Raw genomic sequence first — 11366 nt, forward strand, 5'->3', positions numbered from 1 at the left:
CATGTCTTTGTGCCCTGTAAATTCTTTGGGGTACGCAGTGCAGGTGAAAAAAACAAGAAAAGCCCTCTGCAGAGCCATGGGAAGAGATCATTCCTACCCTGACTTAAATCTCAGCTGAATCTGCTGGATCCTACTGCAACAGTCTCTAACAAAAAGCATTGTTACGGTGAAATTACATTGTCTTGTGTTTGTTACTAGGCTTCCTCCTAGCTCAGCCAGAAAGCTGCAACGTTGGCTAAAGATTCAGAGGTTCTGTAACCGACTTGTGCAAGATTCAGGATTTGGCTTCTGGTGGTGTGGCACATCCCTCTGTTAATTAAAAGTACATGTCCACATAAGGAATGCAGCTCTTCAAATGTGAACTTCATGTAATTATGAAAGCAGTAGGAGATAAGAATAATTGTTTTCAGTTCCAGATGTCCTGTCTTCTTCAGCACTGCAGGAAGATTAAGTCGAGTAGGGCAATAACAAAGTTCAATGCACAGCAGGAAACCGATGCTGACCAAAGTACTGGTAGGATCTAATGGAGTTCAAAGAAAATTCCTTTCCATATTCCTAGTCACCAAAGAGGTTTCTCACTATCATTATAAGCACATCTATTTCATGAGCTTGATTACAGAGTGGGTGGTTTGCATAGCTATCAACCAACAGGGCTGAACTCCTTTGTGTGGTAAACTGTTTTAATGAGAGGGGAGCTACAGCATTTTATGTAAAATGATTTGGTTCTCTGGTTTAACTGGCTTTGTTAAGGACTCCATTCCCCATCACAAAACACATACACTGCATGACATGATAAGAACGATTCACAACATATTAAACATGTTGAAAGAGTGCTTTGTAAAAGTTTCAGTAAATGCAATCAACTGGCGTGTTGTGTCCGTGTGTGGGCTTAGGGATGAAATAAAGGAAAATTCAGTGGAGGGTTAGGGAAAAGGCAAGAAAAACTAATTGAATAGGGAGTCCACAATGGTTGTACTTTGCCAGATTAATGAGTCACTGTTTGCTGTGCTGTTAAGGCCCAGGAGACTCTTAGAAACTCAAAGGAAGCCATGAAGTATTGCAAGTGTGTCTTAGTAGGCAGAACAACAGCATTGCTCAATTTAGGAGTAAAACTCTGCTCTCTCAATAGGCTGCATGAGTTCCAGAATCACACAGGCTTCTTGCTTATTGTCCCAGCCGCTGAGGCTGCACCTCCGCAGAAGCAGCTGTGTTAAGGCCACAGGGAGGAGATTTTGTCATTTAGGGCAGGTCCTAAAGGGGAACTATGTAGCATTTAAGCATGGCAGTCCAAAATTGTGAACCTGTAACCCCTCACTGCAGCTGTTGCTCAGTCCTGAAGTTCCCTCAGCTGTTTGCACTGAATTTCTACAGGTGCCAAACGTGCTGCTTCGGGTATGTTTGGTGCTTCTTTCCTTATATCCTTGGAGAGACATGCTCAGAACGCAGCAGGACCTTAAAAGGCAGAGGTAGTCAGTCATGCCTTTTTTAAAAGGCTGGAGAGGTGGTGCCCAAGTTGCATTCGACCCTTATGTGCCTGAGAGCTACAAACCCACCCTTCTAGGGGAGAGCCCACTAATCTCTCAGCACTAGAGGGAGATGTCATTCCCATCACTTTTCATCGCAGCTTTTCTGCTTCACAAAAAGGAGTTACAATTGCACGGGGTCTAGAAGAGAGTGTGACGTTCTAACCTATTGTTAGGGCATTTATTTGTACAGAAATACGTGAATTCTAAGCCCCGCTTCAGTGCTTGTTTATGTGTACTTCAGATCAGTTCCTCAAAAAACAGTATTGGGAGTTATTTTATGTAATACTTTTAGTATTTTATGTAATACTTTCAGTAATAAAGTTGGCGTGGAAAAGTAAGAATGTACTAGTGGAACTGTTTATGGTGTAAGCATGGGAGGGAGGTTCTCTATCAACATAGGAGGACCAAATACTACGCTGGACGGACTAGAGAGGAATTGATGTAATAGGAATGGGGTGAAATTTAGGTCATGCACATATGTGCTAACAGCAAGAATTTCTGATATAAAGTGATAAATGGAACTGATACTGGAGAAAAATCCAGATATAGTGAACAATCAGAGGATAATTATGAAATGTTAGTATTTCTGGTAGAGACAGGAAAATACTTGCACTTTCATGCAGAATACTGGTAAGGCCACATCTGAAAAAATGATGATTGAAAATAAGACTGAGTCAGTCTGATTTCTGCCTCTTAGGACATTAGAGGGTTAATTGCCAAAAGAAAGAACATCTATTTCAGCCAAAGGCTTATTCATCCATGTATAATTGTCTATGAATCCATGCAGCTAGAAACAAGATAGAGGTTCCTAGATATCAACAGAGTCAGGCTCATAGCCTTCCAACAGGAGGAGCAGGAAACCCAGTTGATTTGAGGTAGAATTCAGCAAGTTTAATGAAGATATTACCTGGCATGGCTGCTTGTATTAGGAAGGACTGAACTTAATGGCCCAAGAGATCCTTTCTAATGACAGTTCCCCTCAGATCCAGTTTGCTTGTCATTTCTGCTGCAATGCTGATGTATTTGGAGGGAACACTAGCAAATGGGGAAAAAATGCCAGTTTCTTGTATAAAGCCGTGGAGCTCTTCCAGAACCCCCTGGCTGATTCGGCTGGAGTAGACGAACCCTCGGCAGGATCTCCATCACTGGGGAGTTCTTAATGATACACAGGGTGAAATCCTGGCCCCTGTGAAGTTGATGGAAGTTTTGCTATTAATTTCTGTGAGGCCAGGATTTCACCCTGGAAAGGGAGTCAAAAGTACATGCATGCTTTCAGAGACAGAGTGGCTGATTAAATACATCTGGTGCACTGCTCTTTTATCAATCATTGATAAAATAGTGCCTTTTAAATATAAACTTTGGGTAAGCTTAACCGCAAAATTCAAACATGTCCTTTTACAAGCCTTAAAAGCAAAATTTGTCTGCTTTTTGTCTGAAAAGAACAGAAACCAGTGTAAAAAATAACACATACCCGTACCCATCCACTCCAAACCCCTGTAGTATTTGATGTTCCGCTGAAATGAGTGATTAAAGCATAGAAAAGCCAGTTAAAATATTTCTAGATGATACATAAAACTTTATCCTCTAACGTTGTCATCCAAACCTATGTTCCTCCTCATTTAATTACTGAGCAGTTAAACACCAGCTAGGAGTTCATCTGCATTTCAGCACGGACTGTGCTTTCGCAGTACCACCCAGCACTGCCACTTCGGACATCGCAGAAGGGCTCCGGACAGGCAGCGAGCCCTCCGGCCGCACTCACTCAAATCATGATGTGTTGATATCGATGGGGCCGGACACCCCGCATGGTGGTGTGCAGCAGGGCAGAGAGGGCTGGAAAATACTCTCCCAGGCCCCGTGTTTAACCTGACACGGCCAGGGTGTGATGCAGAGCCTCGCCACGATGCGTGACCTGGCGAAGCAGGAGACGCGCACGTCCCCACCGTGCGCATCTCTGAAATGGGCATGTGAACCGTGCAGCGCCAGCACCGCCGGCCCGGACAAGCAAAACGGCGGAGGGCAGGGCAGCCTCCTTGCTTGCCCTGCCCAGCCTGGCCTCTGAAGGACAGCCTTCCTCCCGGCCGCCCTCCCAAACCAGAGCGGGACCTTCCCCGGTGAGTGCCGCCCCGCCCGCGGCAGCTCCCGCCGCTGAATTTGCTCCGGTCCCTTAATTGTTTCGCTCTCACCAAGAACTTTGTTTACAGTCCCTTGTGCAGCGAGCTGCATCCCCCTCTTATGCTTGCTCCGGGCTAGTGTCCGCCGCAGTCCCGTCCGGCAATCGGGAGGTAAGGCATGGCTCGGCACGGCACGGCACGGCACGGCACGGCTCGCCTCGGCTCGACACGGCTCGGCTCGGCACGGCATACTATAGTATAGCATGGGCTGGCACGGCTCAGCTCGGCATGGCACGGCACGACTCGGCACGGCATAGCGCGGCTCGGCTCCGCTCGCAGCCGCGGGACCCGCACGCCCGGCGCCCGCAGCCCGGCGCGGCGGCCGCGCCCCCGCCGGCTCTCGGTGCCCGCGGGGCTTCGGCCCCGCTGCTGCGCGGCAGTGCCCGGGGTCTCGCTCCCCGCGCCGGCGGGGCGGGCTGGGGTTGCACGGGCACCCCAGGGAGCTTCTCCGCTCCGACCGGCGGGTCCTGAGGCGGTTCCTAGCACCGCTCCCTCCTGCGTGGCACAGGGCTTTTCCCAGGGGATGAAGTATTACAATTAAAAGCTTCGGGGTCTCCGCAGTCGGAGCTGCTCCCTGCGTTGCGGGTCGGCGTGTGCCCCCGCGGAGCTGTGCCTTTTCGTTACTGGCGGGCTGTATAGCAGCAAGCGTGCGTAAAGCTTTCCTTGCTTGTTCGCGTCTCTTCTCTCTTGCATAGGTGTTCGGGGATAGGCATGACACGCAGTGGTTTACCCTAGGTGTGTGTGGCGTTTTACAGACGCGTTTGAAAGTTTTGCAATTTGCAGACAACAGAGTTTGTTTGTGGAGGTGTTTGGTTGGCTCCCATCCTACCCTCCAACTACGTCTGAAAAACGAAAAAGGTGCGAGAGCTTAAATCTGGTAATTGTATTACCTAAAAACTTGGTGGTGGAAACTTATTGGCATCCCGAGGCTCAGACAGTTGGCATGGGTGTAATGTGTTCTTCTCCTACCCTTGTAGTTCAGGGCCCGATCCTGGAGTCTTGTAAGTACAAATTCTAGTTCTGTGTTTCCAGGAGTGTTCACATGGGGAAGAGCTGCGGGATTGTGTTCAGGATTACTGTAGTCTGTTGAATTCCAGATGAACTCTGGCTCTCCTTCAGTACAGAAGGACTTCTTATGCTGTTTTCCATAGTCACTTCAATACAAAACCAAGTGTGAAACATGGGCATTATGATTTATTGGAATTTTACATAAGCAAAAAAGGATGTCTGAAATGTTATGCAAGATACAGAGAATCAGGTCCAGAGCCTGAAAGCAGAAAACTTAAATGTATCCCACTGGTTTTGAGTAAAATTAAAAAAAAGGGAAAGGATTGTAGTGGCTGAGAAATACCAGCTCTTTGCACTTGCTCAGAGATATTCAGTATGTGGGAAGCCTCCTGAGAGAGCACTGCATTGAAATGATTCAGAGTTAAAATATTGGAAGCTTAATGTATAGATTTCATGTGTTTCTGCTTCTTAGCTTTGTGGTGAGGGAAAGGAGGAGGAGGGGAAAAAAACCTGTCTATAAGAAGTTGCTCTGTCAGTCAGGTTTTTTGATAAAGACATTCATTTTAAAAAATTACCTAGACTGTATGTAGTCAAGGACAATTACAGATAAATTACTGACAGAGCAATTATTCTTTTCAAAGAATGATGCTAGCAGAGTGGCTTAGGGGGCACAATTGCACTAGGAAGAGCTTTTCAAACAAACGTAACCATTCTTGTAATATGAGCGGAGTTGACTGCAAGATAATTTCAGAGGTCTGCTTTTGTTTCAACGTAATCTCAATTATTTATCTAAAGTGCGTTTTTTCCTGCATTTCCCTCCAAACTTTTCAAAAAGTTAAACTAATTGCTAGGTAGTATGCACAAGAATATAGTCAAGGAGATAAGCAAGGAGACTTCCTTATTATTAGCTAACTTCAATAATCAGCTAAATATACTTTAGCTATGTCACAGGCTTATTCCAAGGATCATCTAGAGAAGAACAGCAGCAGTTTGTGCCTGTAAATGTTTGTGTTTGTGAAATGTTAGCATGGTCTAAATAACTTAAAAAGAGAGAAAGCCCTTAAAGTTTATCATTATACGAACTTTTTCTCATGAACTTAGGACTCCTGCTTCAGTGTTGAAATGATCTTCCATAATCATGCACATATAGAAAGGGAATGTTGAATAAGATTAGCAACATAAATCTCTGCTGCTTCGTAAGTTTTACCCAGCTGCTTGGTGATTTCACAGCTGTTTCTGCAGTTGATAACAATTTCCATCGCTCTGCTTTCTGCAGAGTTGTCACACTGCTCTGCTGCAGATTCTGCCTCGTCCTTGTTTGAGTTACGAATCTTGTTTTAAAAAATCCGATAACAGAAATGAACAATAGTAAATATAATGGACTTAAGTTTATTACCATGAGTTCCTGGACTCAGTTAGTTTGCCTTTTTTTTTTTCTGAGAGGAGTTTTTGGGATTATATTACTTAGGTTTTGTTACAGTAGAATAGATTTAAAAGGGGGTTTTAGTGGGAAGCATGTTGTCACTGTCAGTTTACAGCTAGGAAAACCAAAGCACAGGCAGATGAAGTGATTTGCTCAAAGAAACGGGAGACATAGAAGAGACAAAACCCCAAGTATTCTGAGTCGTGATTCACATAAGTGAAGTGAGCGATAGAAATGAAGTTAAATGAGATTTTTAACTACAGAAATTCACGTGCATTACCTTTTCCTGCCTAGCTCTTTCTGGGGGACTTACCTGGGTTGTGACACTCTCATCGAGACGTCACATCATCAAAGGGAAATGTTACATAGGGCCAGAAATGGGTGGCTGCTGCCAAGAAAAGAGGCAGAAACCACGAGGAGAGCCACAGGGAGAACATCTCCTGCTTCATTAGGTTAGGAGCAGGAGTCAGCATACAGCAGGAGCTTTTCCATGCAGGAGTTTTGTTCTTAAGCTGATAAATATCCAACAACTTTTCTTGTAGGAAACTTCCATGCTAGAATATTGTCACCTCCAATTCGTCATTCAGCGACATCTGACACTTCAAAGCCTGGAGCACCTCTTACTGCTGCATGACTCTGCCTTGAATTGATATACGAGACATCTTAAGCAGTCTTCCTCTGCTTACTGAGCCAAGGGATTTTTTACGATGGATTTCTCATGGACCTGGTAGGTGTGCATGCTGATGGATTTCATGTCTTTTCAGTAAATCTCAGTTTACACTTATTAGTGGGTAAAACATTCCTCTCCCCTTTATCCAGTGTTAGCCACAGATTGCCACAGAAACACATTCTTCCTCCAAGTCAAAGTAGCTCCTTAAGACAGTACTTCTAGTATGATTAGTGAGAGGATGCTGGTGTTGCTGGGTATCTTTGCCTAAATTTCTTACCCTGAAACTTGACCCGAGTCACCTGTTGGTGTAAGTCAGAGGTGACTTTGCTGGCAATGAGGATCTAGTGCCCTGTTTTCTAGGGCTGAATACCTTTACTCACACTTCAAATAGGTTCTGTTGTTTATTTAACTTGCAGTATTTCAACAGAAGTTTGTTTATTTGTTTTATATGAATGCCTGTGTGCTTACATCCTATTACAGGCAAGAACTGTGCTCCTCAGAAGTCAACAGGTATTTTGCCATTGACTTAATTTTGGTAGTTTAGGAGATTTTTTTAAAAATTCATGCTAATTTTGTTTTGACTGTATATCTTCTTTCTTCATAAATCTCTGTACAAGATGTCCAAGAGATTTAATGCTCATTGGGGATGTATCTGAAGCAGAGGGACAACGACTCTAGAGACAGGAGTAAATATACTTTGATTGAACGTTAAAGTTTTTCAGAATAATCGTGTTTATTATGAGCCCAATCCAAAGCCTTTTCAAGTTATTGGGAAGTTTCCCTATTTCTATGACTGTTAGAGTATTCGGACTTTTGAATAGTTATTACAATGTATTTGGAACTAAGCGACCTTTTATATGGAAAATGGTTAATTTTTTTCCTCACTCAAATTTAATAATAAAATGTTGAACAAATTGGATATGGCTAATGGTAAGATCAAAAAAGGTGACATTTGGGGACCACATTCTCCCATTGTGCTGAACTTCTGTAATGTTTTATGGATAAGTAATGCGGCAACATAATGGCACCAGTGTGAGTCTCACTGCCATGTTAGTCATTATTGAAAATGCAGAACTTGGGCTCAGATCCATATGGGGACAGATCGATGGCACTCTAGAGCAACTCCATGGCTTTCCTGGGCTCTTTCAACTGATATAAAAGGTGCTTAATCATGCGTTATGATTCGAAGGACAAAGCAACAGAACCTAGGAGAACTTAGGATGTGTAAGGTGTCAGCACAGATATATTTGCTTTGTCTGATAAGCACTGATCAGATCCCCTTCGTGCCCTTGGAGATACCAAGTACCTTCACAGAAACACACAGAATCATGGAATGGTTGTGGTTGGAAGGGACTTCTGGAGATCATCTGGTCAACCCCCCATCCTGCTCACACAGGGTCACCTAAAGAAGTGTGCCCAGGACTGTTCAGATGGCTTTTGAGTATCTCCAAGGATGGAGACTCCACAACCTCCCTGGGCAACCTGTTCCAGTGCTCAGTCACCCTCACAGTAAAGAAGTGTTTCCTGATGTTCAGACAGAACCTCCTGTGTTTCAGTTTGTGCCCTTTGCCTCTTGGGTTGTCAGTGTGTGTGCTCAGTGTGTGCTCGGTTGTGTTGTGCTCAGTGTTGTCATTAGGGAGGGAAAGGCTACTCTGTAGGAGTGAGCCCTGACGGTAGCTGTGTACAGCAAGATACAATATTGAGCTGAGCACTCTTCCTTAGAGCAGTAGAACAAAAGCTTTGTCAAACCAGATCTGAACTTTCCTTCTCTCATTAGGGTTCAAGGAAACTCAGATAGAAACTCTCTGACTAGATACAGAGTATAGCCTGTTTGTGCGTGTGTTTAAAAATAGTGAAGTCCTCTCTCTCGCAAAACGCAGTCAGTTATATGAGGTACTGAGATACAAAACCAAGGGCTCTCCACAATGGACGAATATATCTTAGCAACAAGGGTGGGAGTGGTGGGAAAGGAAAAGGAGAATACAAGTATCTGGCAATTAACTTCCTAGTCACAGATGTGAAGGTGATAAAAGTGATAAAAGCATTACTGCATTGCCAATGCTCTTCCTTGTTCTTTGAGCTGCGTATCGTGCTGCTCATGAGAGCAGAAGCTACACAGCCCACACCGGAGAGTGGTGGAGGAGTCCTGTGAGCTTCTCGCAGCAGGAAAACCTAGTGGTTCCCCAGTGTCCCAGTCTCTGTTGTATGTGGTGGGGTGCACTGAGCGCACAGCCTGGTCCAGGACAGCACAGCCTTGGTAGCCTCAACGTTGTCAGAGGCTCACTGCAGGCTCCAGGGCGGCCCCCACACCACCAGAGTCCCAGTGAGATGGCCGAGGTCTGTCATGGCTGCCTGTAGCGGTGGAAAGCCACGGGCTCATCTTGCCCTGATCAGGTGCACTCCAGTTATGCACTGGGCTCCATGGAGCCAAAAGCTATTTTGCCTCATAATGCAGATGCAATCAAACTGTGCGTGCTGTCTGTAGGACTGAGAGTGTGTATACAATATGGAGACAGGAGGAGAGCAACCTACTGTAACTAAGATGAGTGAATATGACTGTACATCTCCCTCCCACACAGTAACATGGGTTTCAGAGACTTATAAGGGACCCATTACTTTTGCATTAAGCCAATTTAAATGGCAAGCTAACAGTCTGACATTGATGTTGCTGTAACGGTAGGTTCACCAGCTTTCAGCTGGCGTTTGCTGAGTGCAGGGAACTGTCTTCATCCCCATTTCCCCCACATCCATACCTAGTCACGACCATTTGAATTTAAATTACATCCAGAAATACTGACTTTAGGATGTAACTTAAAGTGGGATTTGGCCCACAACACTTTAAGGTTGGTGTCTGTCTTGGTCTGTGACTCTGTTCTTTCTAGCACTTACGCACATGCTGATGACTACCATAAGAATTGATTCAGATCCTCCACAATCAGTAGTGTTACAATTAAGCTTGTGCATAAATCCTTGGGGGGTCAGAGTGTCTGCTTGTTTGCAATCCTGAGTGGGTTACTTCTGTGTCACCCATTTGTCACATAACGGTAATGCTTCTTAGTTGAACTCATGCTCATCTCTCCACAGTGCAATGTGTGCTCAGCAGAGCCTGCTCTAGCCTAAGAGTTGACGAAGTCAAGACAATCAAGATGACAAACGAACCTATTAAAGAGATCCTGGGCGCTCCAAAGCATCCTGATTCTGTAACCACGGAGAAGAGTAATAACAATGACTGTGTGATAACCACCATCCCTCTTGTCAGTGAATGCCAGCTGACTGCAGCAACAGGGGGAGCAGAACTCTCCTGTTACCGCTGTACCATTCCCTTCGGTGTGGTTATCCTCATAGCCGGCATAGTGGTTACTGCTGTGGCATACAGCTTCAATTCCCATGGATCAATCATCTCAGTGTTTGGATTAGTCCTCTTGTCATCGGGACTCCTTTTGCTGGCTTCTAGTGCAGTGTGCTGGAAAATCAGGCAGCAAAACAAGAAAGCAAAGAGGCGGGAGAGCCAGACAGCACTTGTGGCAAATCAGCGAACCTTGTTTGGTTAAAGACAACCAAGAGAAGGCTGGACAGAAGACAGAACCTTTGTAAGTCAACTTGACTATTTATCAGTAGGAGAGACTGGAAGTTTTAATTTAACTTTGGAAATGAACTGAAATGAAAATGGAATGGATTAAGAGATACTGTTAAAAACTCTGGAAGTGCTCTTAATATTTTTCTTACTGCAGACTTGTTAGTGATTCTTTCCAAGACAGAGGAAAAAACACTTTTCCTTCACAGAAAACAGTGTCGTCATAATTGCAATCATCATAACTGCATTCTCCAACATGGTGATCATGTTGGAAAGGGAACTCGTGAGAACTAAGAAAATAGTTTGAACTGACTTGAAATGCCAGAGATCTCCTTAAAATACACACTGTGGTATTTGACCAAGGGAGAAGTCATAGCATTTGAAGTGACTACAAGCTTATGGCCAGATTGTCTGTGACTTAAATTGTAGCTTTTAAAAAAAAAAAAAAAAAAAAAAAGGCAATAACAACCAAACACACTGCAGATTGCTCAATAAGCTGATTCTTATATTTTCTGTAACTTTCCCCTCCCAATATCTGTGGTACTTTCCCCCTTTTTTAAACCAACTAATATTAATTTTGTTTTACTATTGAATAGAAATAGGTAGAAATGTGTAATTATATTGTCTAACCTAAATAACGAGGTATGATTATAGCTTAGAACATGGGACTTTTTTTTTGTAAATTAAAGTGGTCAGGTTTAGCACTTTTGATTATTTTGCTATAAAATTAGAAAGTAATTTCATTAAAATAATATTCAGTGCTGCTAGACGTTTAGGAAATCTTTTTTTATTGCTATCAAGATAGCTTGTATCTTCAGCTTTGACTGCTTTATGATTCTGTTTTTGTAGAACAACACCTGTGACAATAACTGTGAACATATATACTGCTGATCTCTTCCAAAAATCTCTGTAGACTATGGATTTTGGTTTGATGATAGCCCATCCCTCTTGCAGCTTGATTAACAACTCAGTTATTGAAAAATCATAACGG

At 43.9% G+C, this 11366-nt stretch overlaps 1 protein-coding gene across 1 annotated transcript; it reads left to right on the forward strand.

Moving 5' to 3' along the window:
- Positions 1–6677: 6677 nt before the first annotated feature.
- Positions 6678–10807, forward strand: TMEM100 (transmembrane protein 100). Its single transcript, XM_050908567.1, has 2 exons — positions 6678–6858; positions 9886–10807. The coding sequence occupies exon 2, from the start codon at positions 9948–9950 to the stop codon at positions 10350–10352; it is 405 nt and encodes a 134-aa protein (XP_050764524.1). The 5' UTR covers positions 6678–6858; positions 9886–9947; the 3' UTR covers positions 10353–10807.
- Positions 10808–11366: the final 559 nt, after the last annotated feature.

This window comes from Gymnogyps californianus, chromosome 19 (assembly GCF_018139145.2).
Source record: "Gymnogyps californianus isolate 813 chromosome 19, ASM1813914v2, whole genome shotgun sequence".
Classification (NCBI taxonomy): Eukaryota; Metazoa; Chordata; class Aves; order Accipitriformes; family Cathartidae; genus Gymnogyps; species Gymnogyps californianus.

Excerpts from the sequence above, each read along its gene's own strand:
- TMEM100 (XM_050908567.1), top strand. The coding sequence starts at position 9,948 with ATGACAAACGAACCTATTAAAGAGATCCTGGGCGCTCCAAAGCATCCT.